Source organism: Cloeon dipterum, chromosome X (assembly GCF_949628265.1).
Source record: "Cloeon dipterum chromosome X, ieCloDipt1.1, whole genome shotgun sequence".
NCBI classification, from domain to species: domain Eukaryota; kingdom Metazoa; phylum Arthropoda; class Insecta; order Ephemeroptera; family Baetidae; genus Cloeon; species Cloeon dipterum.
Genome location: NC_088790.1, coordinates 21,909,579 through 21,925,321, shown reverse-complemented (window position 1 = coordinate 21,925,321; position 15,743 = coordinate 21,909,579). Strand labels below are relative to the sequence as shown.

General features: G+C 36.8%; 1 protein-coding gene and 3 long non-coding RNA genes across 4 annotated transcripts; all 4 read right to left on the bottom strand.

Annotated features, from left to right (window-relative positions):
• Positions 1-6,561: 6,561 nt before the first annotated feature.
• LOC135947192 (uncharacterized) lies at positions 6,562-7,378 on the bottom strand. The gene is made up of 4 exons (XM_065495856.1): positions 7,307-7,378; positions 7,211-7,248; positions 7,065-7,159; positions 6,562-7,010 (listed from the first exon to the last, which is right to left on the bottom strand). Exons 1-4 carry the CDS (start codon positions 7,359-7,361, stop codon positions 6,680-6,682), a joined length of 519 nt encoding a protein of 172 aa, XP_065351928.1. The 5' UTR covers positions 7,362-7,378; the 3' UTR covers positions 6,562-6,679.
• A 690-nt stretch (positions 7,379-8,068) lies between these two features.
• LOC135945379 (uncharacterized) lies at positions 8,069-8,562 on the bottom strand. Its single transcript, XR_010575425.1, has 3 exons — positions 8,431-8,562; positions 8,315-8,376; positions 8,069-8,195 (listed from the first exon to the last, which is right to left on the bottom strand). It is a non-coding gene; the product is annotated as an uncharacterized LOC135945379 (long non-coding RNA).
• Positions 8,563-8,881: 319 nt separating this feature from the next.
• On the bottom strand, positions 8,882-9,375 carry LOC135947091 (uncharacterized). The gene is made up of 3 exons (XR_010575585.1): positions 9,296-9,375; positions 9,174-9,238; positions 8,882-9,118 (listed from the first exon to the last, which is right to left on the bottom strand). It is a non-coding gene; the product is annotated as an uncharacterized LOC135947091 (long non-coding RNA).
• Positions 9,376-10,421: 1,046 nt separating this feature from the next.
• LOC135947399 (uncharacterized) lies at positions 10,422-11,036 on the bottom strand. The gene is made up of 3 exons (XR_010575624.1): positions 10,912-11,036; positions 10,704-10,855; positions 10,422-10,648 (listed from the first exon to the last, which is right to left on the bottom strand). It is a non-coding gene; the product is annotated as an uncharacterized LOC135947399 (long non-coding RNA).
• Between the last annotated feature and the right edge of the window lie 4,707 nt (positions 11,037-15,743).

Sequence of the window (15,743 nt, the reverse complement as noted above, 5' to 3'; positions counted from 1 at the left end):
TTGCTTGGAAAATGGAAGGTAGAAGTATGTAAAGTTCATGCAAAATATTTTTCCATTTTCCATGCGAAGCCAATTGAATCAGAATGTGTAATACAAATTCTCGTAAGCGTACAAAAAAAGCGACCGCGATTTACATGGAAAAATTATATTTTTCATCACCGATTTACAGTTTCCGCCACCCAAACTTATTTATAGGGTTCTAATTAAGAACATTTGGGACTGGAGAGGATCCCATATCAAAATATTGGTGGCGAAAACCGTACAAGTAGCGGCGAAAAGTGTAATTTTACCATAAATCCGTTGGATTTGAAAGTTGCGCGATCTGTTCTTATTTCTTTGGACGCTAATCTATAAAATGAGACTTACCCTGTTAACCGTAAGATCCCAGGCCATCCATCCGAGTCCGCGGGACGTCCGTGATGTCCCTTATTGTCGGCGTCCGGCGTCCTGCGTCCGTTAATAACTTCGATTTGAACGGCGGTTGACCGTTGACGCGTTAGACAAAGAGAGCGAAGCAGGATTTTGTAAGTCTCTTGCTGCTGCCACCGCCCGTCGCCCCTCCCCCGCTCCACAACAGAGGCAGGCAGCAGGCATTCCATGCAAGTGCGTGCATGCATGTGCAGCCGCCGCTACCACGCGCACACTAAAATCGCCCTTTTAACCCTTTTTTGTCCTTCTGATTTTTTATTCAAATTGGCCCGTTTGTCGGTAGCATTAATTAAGACTCCTTGTGTTAAGAAATTAATTTATTCAATCGCATTTATGATTTTTACCCTTTTTAATCTGGGCAGATACTTTGAAAAATAAAGGCATCATAATTTTGTGTTAAGATAATGAAAAATTTGTTAGGTTTTAATATAAAAATTGAATCCATCGCATTAATTAAAAAATATTTGCGAGAAAAAATAATTTTTGTGATAACGATTTCAAAATATTTAACAGTATGGCAGTTCATTTTCTTGATTAAATTATGTTTCATACTTATTTTTATGTTTTTAATTGTAAGAAAAATATCTAAGTTCTTCTCTTTTAGGGGTTTTTTAAAGAATATTCTAGGAACATTAAAAAAATATTGAGAATTCATCTCAGAATGATCCATAGAATAATCTGGGGATATTCTATTAACTATATTCAAATTTCCCCTTTGGGATTATTCTAGGGATATTCTTGTAATTTAATCTCTAGATTAACTTTAAAACATTTTAAGGTTAATCTAGATTCATTCTAAGAAAATTCCAAAAATTATTTTTTTGGATTAATCTCAGAATGATCCAAAGAATAATCTGAGGATATATTTTTAGATTAATCTCTAGATTGATCTTAAACCTTCATAGATTAATCTCGATTAATACAGTATTCATCCTGGATCATTTTTTTGGATTAATTTTTTCGGGTAAATTTTGATTAATCTAAGATTATTCCGGATATTCCTGGGTTATATTTTTTTATGCGGGTCCACTTTAAATATAAACAAAACAATGAAAAATATAACAATGACATTAAATAAATAATTGTATAAATAAAAAAGAGTTGTATGAATTGATTGTAGGACTAACTGATTGTGAGCAGATAAACAATAATCACACGTATAAATTTTTTTTGTTTTTCTGATGACGGAATTAGACCCAGCTCTTGTTACTGCCTCCGCTCTGGGGTTTGGGTATTTATTTTGAAACGTAAAGGTGAGAACTCTATTATTCTTATTAGACATTCGCCCAGTGAAATTAACTCACACATGCTGGTGTAGCGGTTCCCGCATATTCTGGCGTAAACTAAGTTTGTATCAACCTCGCACCTATAGATGTCGCTATTACTGCATGATAAGCATATCTCAACCTTCCACCTTTCACTGACCGATCCAACTCCGCACGCAATGGTCGTGTCACCTACTCGCTCTCCGGCCGGGAGATAAAGTTGTGTGTATTCTATATAGAAGATAATACTGCTGATGTATTTTAATAACTATAGACCCGAATAAACACGAGGTATTTATATTTGAATCGCTATTATTTTGCGTAAATTTAATTGTTTATGTAACTTGTTTTTTTGTAATATCAAATTTAATGTTATATTACAGTCTAATTACTCCAAATGCAACGCTCATCAATAAACGACGACCAGAAAGGAATTTAGATGGTTTATCTTTATTCCGCTCAACAACCCCACACTGGAAAGGTGGAAACTAGCAAGTAGCGAGTTGGAAAGCTTTCGCAATCCCCCAAATCTGGACGGACTCGTCATTGCAATGCAAAGGAATCAAATGTGTAGCCGCATATCAGCCCGAACTCGACCCCGAAAATCGCTCGGATTCTCACATTGCAACGTTCACGTAAAGCAAATGCATTTAACATTGTGAGCCAACGGCTTGGTAAATTAATAGGAAAAATTAACTTATTTTTCATCAGAGCTCAATGAATATTTCCTCCATTATTATTCTTGGTGGCACTATAACAAATTGCAATAACAAGAAGAACTAGCTTGCGTCAGGCTCAATTTCCGTTGGGCTTCATGTGCGTGCGTGTCATCGTGGGTACATGCGTGTATACGCAGCTTGTTGTCCTCATACAGGGGGAAGGTGCGTGGCTCCGCAGGGGTTGGCTCTTTGTTGATGGGGTTTGTCGCACCGGCGAACACTCCATGCTGATAACTTTAATTGACAGCAGATTAATTTGACCTTTCTCACCTCAATCTTTACTTGTCAGTCGGCTGATCATCGCGTCTCTCATTATTATCTTCATCATCAGGCCAAAGTCGCCCCCGCGGAAAGTTTGTTTTCCCTGCCGAGAGCAGCGAGAGAAAGAGCGAGCAGGTTGCGCGTCTCCCAGCCAGCGAGGAGAGAAAGAGCGTCAAAGATCTCATTCAGTCAGTTTATTCAGCGAGCTGCCAGTTTAGTTTTCAACTCGAAACATCGAATTAATTCGACTTTGACAGACTCGCGGCTGCTTTGTTCGTAATTATTATGGGCAGACGAAAAGTGTCAAATCCATCAGCAGGGTCACGATCTTCTCAGACGTGCATTTGATTTACATTTCGCAAATAATTCAGCAATATCGCAGCTGACCGCTTTGACTGGTGAACAGCAAAGGTGACTTTTTGGTTAAAGTTTTCTGCTTTTGTCCAAAGAGGATTAGTTTGACCGTCCGGTGATTCATATTGAAGTTTTTGAGTTGCAGTTTGTAAGTTTAATACATAGGCGTTTGGCATTTTTCATTTTCAATTTGTTTGATAAGAATATTGTTAAATATCAACAGAGCTTACAATTAATTAACAGATGCAATTTAAAAATTCAACCATTCTGAGTTGAGTTTAACGCATTTCATCTCCTAAGTGATTTAAAGAAAATATTGGATTCAAATTGCCAAGAAAGATCGAATAAACACAAAATTTAGGGTCATTGGTCAAGGTCAAAGGTAGTGTTGGGCTGTGACAATGAACCTATGAAACCTAAGAATTGTCACAGGGCAAAATTCTGAAAAATTGAGTGTCTTTTGAGACTTCTAAGATCAGAGCAAATTTTAATAACTAGAAAATGCCCTCTAAAATGGCTTTGAGGCACATGAGAACGTCTGTGTAAATTTCTGAGTAGTTTCTCCCTTAAGTTTTCAAGGAATTTCACTTTGAAAAGTTAAAATCAAGAATATTTCAATTTTTGAAAATGCTGTGACCAATAAATCGTGGCTTCTAACGCTATGAATTGCACACTATTTGACTTGTATCAATCTCCCATGGATCATTGTAGGGTTTTGAGGGTGTTCTTCCCCTTCCCCTTTCATTCCCTAGCTGAAATTTCCTAAAGTTAATCACGGATCACAGTAAGTGTCAATGCAGTCAAAACCCAAAGCCCAAAATTACTAAACCACAAACATCCCTTGAATTTTGTTCAACATTCTAAAAATTAGGCGTAGTAAAATTTTCATTTTTAACGCAGGGGTTAAAAAAAGGTTCTGTAAGAGTTAAAAGGGTGAGCATTGAGAACCCTCGACACTCCTTTATTGCACTGGCGGAGTTCAAGATGAGTAAATGGTGTAAAGTTTTTGCATTTATGACGGCTAGAAGCTGAGATTTGGCGAGCACAATATCAAAATAATAGGGTTTACAAGTTTAATCTAAAAAAAGACCACACACTGCTCTGAAATTCTTACACACGTTCACAGAGTACAAATAGTACAGCTTTTGAGGAAATTTTTTCTGCTCATACGAACAAAAAAATGCTTGAATAGTTGCCAAACATTGATTTGAAATCCCGAACCTTAAATTTGAGGAATAAAATATTATAAAATTAAGGCAAAATTATGAAGTTTGTCGCCCAGCAACAGCCACGATTGCTCCTTTGGTGTCTGTGGCCTGAAGTGCTTGCAAAACGTAATTGCAGCCTCTCGATCCGCAATAAATTTGGTGGCAAGAAGGACGGAGAAGAGTTTCGCGCACTGACAGATGTCGTGCATGATTGTCGTTTCGAGGCGAACACGTGCGCGCGCGGCAAGAGCGACCGAGTCACCTACCCTGCCTGGCCGCGCGACAGAGAGAGTGCCTGCGGACGGGGAGCCATCAGAGTTGACAAACGGCGATTAGTTAGCTTGGCGGGTCCTGTCGCCGTTATTGATGCCCCTGTCGTCTCGGTGTCGCACTCTCGGTACGCACATACGGTACTTGCTGTCGAATTATTCTCAAGGTTATCATTTGCGCTGGCCATGCTGGGGCCATTGGGTGATCGGAGCGCACAATTGCTAATCACAACCCGCCGCACGGACTGAATATATATATACGCGTTCTCTGATTGAACACTCGCCAAATTGATTTTGTGCTTGAATGTGGGGTTGGTATAATTAGATCGGCTGATCTCAATATGGGCTGAAGCTTTGAATTATAAAGCGAGTCTGAGTAAAATTACTGCAGAATATACATAAAAATATCATTGTTTGAACTTGATGGGAATTTTCTAGAGATTACTCAAAAGATCAGGAGTAGAAACTGAATTATAGTAATATACTTAATGACGTGACAGTATATAATGTGATTCAAATTTTATTGCACTGACAATGAGTATTGCCTTTACTATTTTTCTCTGCTCGTAGCTTTGTAAACTAATGCAATAAATAAAATTTCTCTGGTTAACACAGTAAAAAATTTACAAACTTTTTTTACAATTTTTACGATAAGTCTACTCTTTGAAAATTTAGGTTACGATCTCAATTCTGGTAGGATTCGTGTGACCTGTCGTGATATTGTAACAACTGAAGGTATCAATTAACCTACTATAATATGAAATCGCACCCAGAGATTGTTATAAAAAAATGAAAAAAATCATTTTTTTCCATTTACGTGTAGTCGCTATTTTCCTTATCATAATCCTACAACTAGTTGCTACAATATATAAACCAAATTCTGTGGTGGATAATGTTAGTTTTGATTGAACGAGCGATTTACAAAACAAATGGCCAGATAGTTTAAAATTAACTAAAAAAACTTATTTTATCAATATCGATGAGCTTTGATTTGAAGAAGGCATTAAATTTTTTAGTAGAAAAATATGGGCCATTTTTAAATTAAAAATATTTAAGAAAATCTATTAAAACAAGCTCATTAATTTTTATAGCACTACATCATATAGCTAATAAATTTAATAATCTGAAATAACTAAAATTTTCAATATTTTTTGTTGATGTTAATTTTCGAGCATTCATTTATTTCCCCCGATAAAACTAGTTAGTTAATAACTAGCTCTAGCATTATCATTATAAACATTTTCTTGGGGATTTTTTTAGTTAATATCGTTGAAAAGTGCCCTAATTCGATCAATTTACCTCCATCTAAAACTTAACTTGGTAAATTTTGGAATTATTGAAGATTATTCAGCCCGCAACGGACGTATCCTTCTCGTCTAAAATCAACCAGCTTACTCCGTGAAAAATATTGTTAAAAGTGACGCGAACACATGCTTCAGGAGTGGTGAATAATTCATTCCTTGTTTTGATCTATCTGGTAATGAATGGGGGTCATCTGGGAATATCGGAAACATAAAGTATAGTGGCGCTGGGCTCACGCGCATTGTTTACAGCAGGCAGACTTCTCTTAAGTCACTCGTCACGGCCTCTGCTCCGCGTCAGACCTTCCGAATAATGGACTGACGACTGACAAACCGCCAGTCCGCTGCTGACAAAACACTTTCAGCCCTGCATTTCGTTTGTCTCACGGCCCGACTGGTCTCCTGTGTGTGTGTATAGCCTGGAATTGAAAATCAAATAGAAGCCGGAAACTTGAAGAAATCGAATTAATTCGCGATTTTTAGCTGTGCCTTCATGCCGACATGGATTGAATATTTTTGTGTTAACGTTTGGATATTACTTGCAACAATTATTTTTACATGATAAAGCGTAAAGCTATTTATGAGTAAATGAGTTTTTGTATCTCTCGTACGACTCATTATTTTAAGTATCCTTTAACGGTACTCCAAGCCTTTCACAAAAATCTTCATTACCTCATCTTTTAAGACAGTTTAAAATTATTATTTTTTTTCATTCTATATAACAACATCAAATGTAAAATCTTAATGATAAACACTTGGGGTCAAATCTAAAATTTATTTTACATGGAATTTTCGTCAAATATTCGTGAAAGAATTACAGATGCTACGTCTACTGGTGGTATTTGACGTGTCGATCTCCTTAATTTGAGAACCCTATACAGGATCTGCAGATTGTGGCTCATTCTGTTCTGATTCTTCTTCAGAATCGTCTGTTCCTGGTGCTTTGCCTGCCTGAGTGTCTGTATTAGTATCTACTTCATTATTCTCAGGTCGCTGGGGTGCCAATGGGTTAAATAGGCCAGAATGCTGACTGGCCAGTGAACTCAAGAGTTGTTCTAGTTCTTTGTCTTTTTGATGCGCTTGTTGAGCGAGCTTGTCTGCTTCCTGGTTCGCTGCAGCTATTTCAGCAAGCAATTTGTCCCTCTCTTCGGCCTTTTTCTTTCTATAAGCTTCTTTAGCTGCCGCAGAAGAGAAAGCTGAAATTCTGAAACGTGAGGAATAAAGTCTGCACTGAATTTTTTACAGTTCAGAGATATACTTGTCATTTTCATCTATGGATCTGCCAGAGATTTGACCACCGTTGCGGCGTCCTCTCATCCTATCACGAAGAATGTCTCTCGCGAGTTTTTGAATCTAAAAAAAAATTGTGTAATCAAAATATTTCCCTTTCAGTGGGATTTTTACCTCCGCATGAGACGAGTGGTAATCGGGTACATCAGCGACTGAAATATTAAACGCAACTGTTGTAAATAATGTTTCGTAAAAATGTCAATTCATTACATGCTGAGTAAACGAACAAGGTGACAACGCTTAGAAACAGGAGTGACCTCCGCATTTTCAGTGGTGCGACAAACGACTGTTTTAACAGACTTTCTTTTAATGTCAGTTTTTTATCAACAGTTTCCGCTTTGCTCGCTATTGGGTGAGGTGATTGCTTTGATAATTTTTGTCACGGAACACTGACAATTTTTCAAAATATTCTTTAATGGGTCTAGAATATTCTGTCGCAGGAGGAAATGTTTATGCTTTCCCACATTTAAAATATAACGTATTTAAAATTTAACTAAATATAAAAGCTCAATATCGGGAATTAATGAAAACAGACTTCTTCCTCGTTGTTCTATTCAATTCGTCGTTTTAATTCTCGACAATAGTTTCGATGTCAACCAAAGCTCAATATTTGAGATCCTCCAAAAAATTTAGTGATTATTTATTGTTGTTGTAATTTAACATTTTTTTAGGATATTTAATTTACTTGTCAACCTATTTGTCTACAAAATTTCGTCAAATACACCATTGCAATACGATCAAGACTCGAGAGTTAATTGATATCGGAATTTTACAGTTTTTCGAAAATTAAAATGATCTTGTATTGCCATAAAAATAAAGTCAATGCAAAAGTGTCAACTTGAACCAAATTACTTGTATAGGTTTGAAGTGAAGAAGGAATCCATGTAGAGTAAATATTTTTATTCGAAGATAAAAAACAATCGATGGAGCAAATATTTAAAATTTTTATTTCTTAATCGAGATGACTTGAGACCCAACTTGATTTCGTCCTACGTGGCTCCTGATTTCTGGGTTTCAGTTTTGAAGATGAAGTGATCTTTTCTCCCCGTGCCCTTCTCCTCTCAATAACACTCACTTGGTCCTGGAATTCTTTTTGGCGCTAAAAAATGAACAAATTAATTGCATTCTAAGCTATTGAAAAATGCTTAAATAATTATAGTTAATTAAATAACTTTAGTATAAAAGAGAGGAAAATTTAGCTGCACAAAAATTTATCACCTGTTGAAACGCTGTCAGTTTTTTTGCTCGTGTATAACCATTTTCTGGATCCACAGCCCAGCCTATGATCAACGAATTTGAAGAGTTTTTTTTTAATTTTTAAGCTTCCAACTTACTTATTGAAGCCAGTGCAAAGAGGACAGTAAAAATTGCGAGCATCGTGGCAGCCGTTCTCATTTTGTCGCTAGACTTCCACGCTACTACGAGGAATTTTAATTTGTACTCTGACTGTAGAGTTATTTCTTTATCACTCACTGAAGTCTTTGTCGTTTTATTTTTTTTCGGCCTCGCTGTCCCTTTTGCGTCACGTTCCTACTTTTATATCTAATAGATAACAATTTGCACGTCAGCAAAGAAATTTTGATAATAAAATATAATAACGAGCGTTTCGTTAGAAACGACTTTGGTAAAAAGCATTTATTGTCCATATTTGATATATCTTTTTTATTTTCATATAACTTGGAATTGCGGAAAGATCGACTTTTTGTCAAATTTAAATTGTGAAGTTTACTGATATCCCTAAACAATTATTTGAGTGTATTAATTAAAATATAATTTTAACTTTGTTTCATTAAACCAATTTATTTCGAACCAATAGCACAATCATATATGCATCAATCGCATAATTGCCATTTTCGTTTGCTGTGCGCGAGTGTATTTTCCTTTGGACATGCAGTTTTTGGTCCGGTTGTTGGCTCTTGAGGTTTCTTCCCTTCGACTACGACGCTCAAAGAACGGACACTTTTCAGACACCGAACGCCCGTTCAACCGTCGTCCAAATGTGGCAACAAAATCTCTGTGACGCTGGAATTCATGCAAAATACAACAACTGATGGAATAAATTTGTGTAATTTTTCACCTCTCGGAAAACCCGTAAATGTCCATCGTAATTGTCAGGAACAATTCCTCGGAATTGAGTTGCCTCTGAAAAAGTTTGCTAAGTGTTAAATGATCTACCAATATGGATAAAACATTTGCAACCAGTCCCGGTGAAAATGCAGGCGAGCGCAACGGCCAGGAGTAAAAAGCACAGGGACCGCATAGTGACGACCGAATGGCAACCCATATAGTGCTGACTAAAATTTTTGAACTTATTTCTCCCCCTCAAAAGAGCTACGGTTATCAGTAATAAAAAGTTGAAAACTTTGCGTACACGTCATTATCACTCAAGGCAATCAAATGAGAGCGTAGAAAAATATAAAAAAATATTCTCCACATGCTTGAAACCCCAGAAAACTTTGCCTTCTATTTCGTCGACGACAAACAAATTAATTTGTGCTACATATAATATTTTCACACCAACTGCACAACTTTTGCAAGCCCCCAACTCGCATTGTACAGTCCACTTAACTAACATCAAGAAAGCGGATATCATAGACAGAAAATTTAAATTCTTATTCACTCATGAACAATCGAAATCGAGTTTTATTGTTTCGTGTGGCATAATTCACAATTCATATTACTATATGTCCTAATGCTATTGATTAATCTTTTTAAGATTGTAACTGCGGCATAATTAATACACATATTTTTGTATTTAAAAGCATTTGTGCTCCTATGATGAATATTTTGTCTTTTCTTCTCGTCAGCAATGGATTAACTCATGCATATAATTTTTAAAATATTTCAGAAAAGTTTGCGCTTTAAAAAGAACGTACAAAACGAGTTTCAAACAAAGTTAAACAATAGTTTATTTTGCCACCAAGCTAATTGTAAACTCAACCCTGCTGGCATGGGAGGCTGGATAAAGGTATAAAATTTTAAACTAAGGAGAAACTCACTCAGTTTTTCTGACAGGAGCAAACCATTCACTTCATCGTGAACGTTGCATTAGAATAATTTAGTTTATGAAACATTTTGCCTCACACAAACACAAGCAAAGAAGAAAACTGCACAAAATGAAATTCACTATTTAATTTATTTCCAGCCAAAAGAGATAAAGATTGGAATATTGACATACGCCATACGCAAATAAAAAATCGTAAATTATCGCTAGAAGAAGCTGAGAGGGTAAATTTTTAACAAAACGTTTCTGCTTTTAACAAACTTTGTTTCAAAATATGTCAGGCTGACTCTTAGCAGAGCCCACAAATAAAAAATATTTTTTCTGATATCTAGGATTTATTTCCAACATGAAATGAACAATGACGTTTGCTCAAATTACTCTTCCGACTGCCTTGGAGGTGTCCTTTTCTTATAGAGGTTTCAAACAACTACCCTTTTCGGAGTTTTAACTGCGCTCAAATCCGGAACATATTCAGATCCCTGTTTAGCGCTTTGGGTGCTCTCTTTTAAATTGTTGGTCAGAATTTTACTGTCAGCCAAGAATTCAGTCTGCAGAAAATTTTAAAATGCATTACACATTATGATTTAAAAATAAAGTCAGTACGATAAGATATGGACCCAGCGCAATCGGTCGAAGTGGTTGAGGTGGACGACGTGTAGGTCGAGGAATTGGTCGAGGTTGACGCCATGGTACAGGAATAAGGTATTGAAATGGTGCCTGCTGCTTCCCCATTTTACCTTCAGCTCCTTCAGCACCTAGGAAGCTCATATTGCATCAAATAATTAGCTCTTACTAACTAAAAAAGTCTTACTCGTAAAGCAGGCCTTGAAAGTAAAAAAGAAGACAATCAACAGAATGGGTCTCATTTTACCGAGGGCCAGTGTTAAACTGTTTCCCTCCGCTGTTTCGAGGGTCTATTTAAACTACATACTGTCCCCATTTGGTGGCGTGGAAACACGTCAAGAAAACGTTCTCATTGCTGAATTTATCCTGACATCAACTTCCCGAGCGAGTTATTATCGGTTATAATTGTTTCTGCATGCAGAGAGACAGCAAAAAGCACTCAAATGATATGATAAGAAATAAATTAAAAATGTAGTTGAAGCGCGAGAGAACAGTTTCAAATCAATTTTCAAGTTAAATATATTTATAAGAAACTGTGTTTGATTGCTTCTAAACTGTTTTTTTTTTTAATTTGGACGGGAAAAAGTTAAGAACTGCCTCGGCTCTTTTTTGACTAATTAAAATTAATAAAAGAAAATATTGAATATTGATATTAAGTTTAGAAAATGTACCTTTATTTTATTTACCAAAGAGTATTTGAGTTTGTCCGTCATACTAGAACAAATTGAATCAGAAAGTATTTTACCGAAAAACTTTCAAAATTGACGACTAGGACAGCATTTTTTTTAAATAGTCTGTAATCTACAAATAAATATTAATATTAACCGGTCCGTTGGCTCGCATTGTTAATGCATTCTTCGCTGTGTCGAAGAAAGTGGGATTTATTTGAGCATTTCGAGCATCTAATTTACTGACTATCCAATGTCATAGATGGCAAAAGAGGTGGTTTGTGAAGTGACTCAAATGCTCAAATAGTTCAACTAGCTGGGGGACGCAACGACATCAAAACTCGCCACTTGCTGGTTTTCGCACCTTTCCAGCGGCTTCAGTAACAAAATGTCTGCCGTTTCAGTAAAAGATATCAGTGCAAGGAGGCGAAAAGATGGCCTCATTGCGCCCAAGCTCTGCGGCCTCTCGGGCCCCATGTTGTCCGCTTGGCGGGCTGTGTTATTGGGACCCGGTAAGCTCATAGTCCACACAGGATTATGCTTATTTGTAATTTGCTTACTTTTTTTTCTTGATATAGGTGAAAGGACCATAATTTACCCGCAGATCTTTATTGTCTTTCTTAATTATTTGATTTTGTCTTTGAAAAGTAAACGCACACGCGCGCTCAAAGTTTCAAAGACAAAAGCAAACAAATAAGCAAGACAATAATAAAGATCAGTGGTTAAATCGCGTTAGAAAAGTCTACCAAGAGGTTAAAAAATCCAATTTGCTTGCAAAAAGATAAATAATAGAATGTATTAACTTTTTTCCATTTCCCATTCAGTGTCAAGCAGAGATGCGGAGTATTTGGAAGCTGAACCTCGGAAGACGAGTGGAGGAGGCGGAGCGACAGCCTCTCTCTCTCTCTCTCTCTCTCTCTCTCTCTCTCTCTCTCTCTCTCTCTCTCTCTCTCTCTCTCTCTCTCTCTTTTCTCTCTGTCGCCGGAGAAAGAGCTTTAGAGATAATTCCCGCTAAAATTTATGACTGGATTAAAACAATTTAAACACGTTTTTGAATGAGCTCAAATTCAAATTTTATGTTAATTTGCATTTTTGCGCTGCTTTTTCGCTGTCGCGTCGACGTCGTCTCTCCGTGGCGAGCAGCAGCCGGCAGAAAATCTTCATACAATGGGACATGAAAAGCTCTTTCTTATTGTCTCAAACAGAGAAGAGAGGGTCTTGCACACACACACACACACACACACACATGTTACTCTTGCGAAACACAATAAAAAAGAGCTGCGCAGGGTGCCTTTCATATTCCCTGCCGTCGAAATTTATGCCAGATTTTAGCCCTTTGCTTGTTTAGGCCTTAAAATGACGATGATCAGTTTCATGGGGAAATTTGGATGTGATATAAATTTGTGCAAATATTGACAAAGTGGTAAAGAATTTTATAAATGACCTGTTGTAGATGTGTTCGTTTTTGGAGGAATTTTTCGTTTTTTGATGCGCAGGATTGCAAAAGGGAAATTTGCTCTAAAATAATGTGAATATGAATTATTTGAGGAAAAACTGCAATTTTGGATATATCTAGGCGTTTTTTCAGGTTCAGCATAATCAACAAAATTAATACAGTGAAGCCTTTTCAGTAACAAACAAAATTTATTGGTAAAACATGGCTGAATCATCTATTTTTCCAATTACGAAACAAAGCACTGTTGAAATACGACTAAACAAAACGGTAGGAAAATTAGTATTTGATGCCCAATTTCGTAATGATTTCATATTTATAATGGAGTTGTATTTTATTTGCGTTACTCGACACAGCGTTTTTATCTCCTGTGTCGTCCAAATATGTTTTTAAATTGAAAACAAGGCTAAAACTTCGAAACCTTAAAATCAAATTTACTATTTTATATTCCTAGAGCCAGCTAGGGTTCAAAAAGCAACATAATTTAATGAAAAGACATTTTTGAAGAAAAATCTGAAATTCACTAAAACTTAGACCATTTTTGCGTTGGTTTTGTGGGGGATATCAAGCTTCACAGGAGATTTAAAAGATTTTTAGCAGTTTTTTAAACAGTTTTTTGTTGCTAAGTCTCAATATTAAATTTTATATTTTTAGCCCCTTATAACGTATTTGATTTATTGGCTCTTGACGAAATGAACAATTACATTATTCAAACAGACGAGTAATTTATTTTAATTTTTGTAATTTCCATATGATCATCAAACAATTGTGTAAGCACACCCGATATGCTTACATCTGACGCATCGGTCGACAAAATAAATGGTCGCGAAAAATCGGGAAGCCGTACCAAAGACATTACAAAAATTAAAATAAATTACTCGTCTTTCATCTGTTTGAATAATTTACGTGTTCATTTCGTTAAAAGCCAATAAATCCAATAAAGCGTTTTAACCTAAGTCTTAAAATTGCATAATTTGTGCTTATTTGGTGCCAAAAATTAAATCACAGACGCACAGATCGTTTTAAAATCCTCACAACCTCGAGATAAAAAAAATGTCCGTAGTTATGCCCCACTAATTAAAAACCCTCTATCCTTGGTGTATTTCATGCCAGTCTTATACTTAAAAACGCATTTTTGGGCAGACAAACTCAATGCAACGATAGTAAATTTATAAGCCAAATATTATGTGGATGCAATTTCCTTTTGTTTTGAATTATTCCTCTTTTGATTTCTGCTCTTATTATTTTTCATCGGCGGTGTGTGCGTCACACCCCTTTGACGTAACAACCGGTGCACTTTACTTCCCTTTTCGCTCAGATTCGGGTGAAAGCCTGCCGGGGCAAAAGAAAGCCGGCATAAAAGAGGGTGGCGCGGCTGCTGCGTGGCTGACGCGCGCGTGACTTAAAATTTCGAGCAGGTTTAATCGTAAATATCCGAGAGGCGGTTATTGTGGAGGCGCACAATAGCTGCAATATCTTACAATTTCAATGTAAAATATCGTCAGTTTGTGTCTATGCGGAACAAACAGATATGGAAGCGCAGCGCAGGAGCCGGTGGCGGCGGCGGCGGCGCAGCTTGAGTGAAGCGCTTCAGTCTGCGAGGCCGAGCGCGCAGAGTGCCGGCGTGCCGCAGAAAGGCCAATCTTTTTCGACTCGGGTGGTGTTTGTCTCATTTTCATAATTCCACCGTCTGTATTCGAGTTTGTGTCGTCGTCGTCAAGTAGAGGCAGGGAGGAGATAGTGACAAGCGCTCGCTCTCGGCTCTCCGCATCCCCCGGCCGCTTTCTCTCTGCCTCGTGCGCCGCATGTGTATTCTTACACTAGATTAAAGTCGGATATTGTTACGAAATTAACTCAATAAAGGAGCCGCCCGCCGCCACCGCCGCCGATATTGTGCCTCCGCCCTTCTTGTTTTCCCGCAGCGGAAGAGCCACTTTTTCACTCGCTCTCCGTCCCTTATCTACTTTTATTTGACGTGCTTCTGCTTAAATGCTCGCCGCTCGTTTCTTTAATGAAAAGGTCGCCTTTTCCTACTGCGACCGTGTTTTGAGAATTATTGCAAATTGCAGGAATTTAAGTCGATTATTCTCAAAGCACTGCAGGAAATGTTTAACATCAAAGAAGCAAGGGTGTTAATTTGATTAAAAAATGCGGAAATGGTGTCTAAAGTTTAAACTGAACAATATACATCAAATTGCAAAACCAGAAAGGCTGTGATTATTATTTTATCTTTTCAATTTTTTCTTCGCGTTGGAAGGGCTCAGTGTTGTGATAATTTTTTAATACATTAAATGCGTTTACTTAGCTGGAAATTCATTAATTTTGCTAATAAAATGTATAGTAGGTAAAAGTTAAATTATTCTCATGATGCTCTTTTCAGGTTGGTGGGGAATTGATTGAATTCGTGCACTTTTTAAATATTTAAAGCTAGAGCACCACATGAAAAATGAATTAATTTGGTGTTGTCAACCAGCTATAATTTCAAAGGAGTTTTTTTATCCTCTTGGAAATTGTTTAAATCGTATTTTTATTTAATCACGATAATGATGGAAGATAGAGACTGCACCGGCTTTTGTGTAAATTTACCACTAAAAGAGGTTACTAAATTCGAGTTTTTGGCTGGAAAAAAGTTAAGCGATTCATATTTGTAACTGGCTTTCATGCATCGATACGGCGCTAATGAAAATTTGAAACAGCAGAACGAGATTGAAATTTTAAATAAAATACATAAATTAACCGCAGTTTTAGTTTAAGAAACTGCCGTTATTGACGCTTTAAATGAAAAATGCGAAGAATCTTGTATTTTCTGAAAACTGCTAAAAATTTCTTTACACCTCAAAGTATTCTTATAATTGTGGGTTTCCAAGAATGATTAAAACTTGTTTTATGAGTTTCACA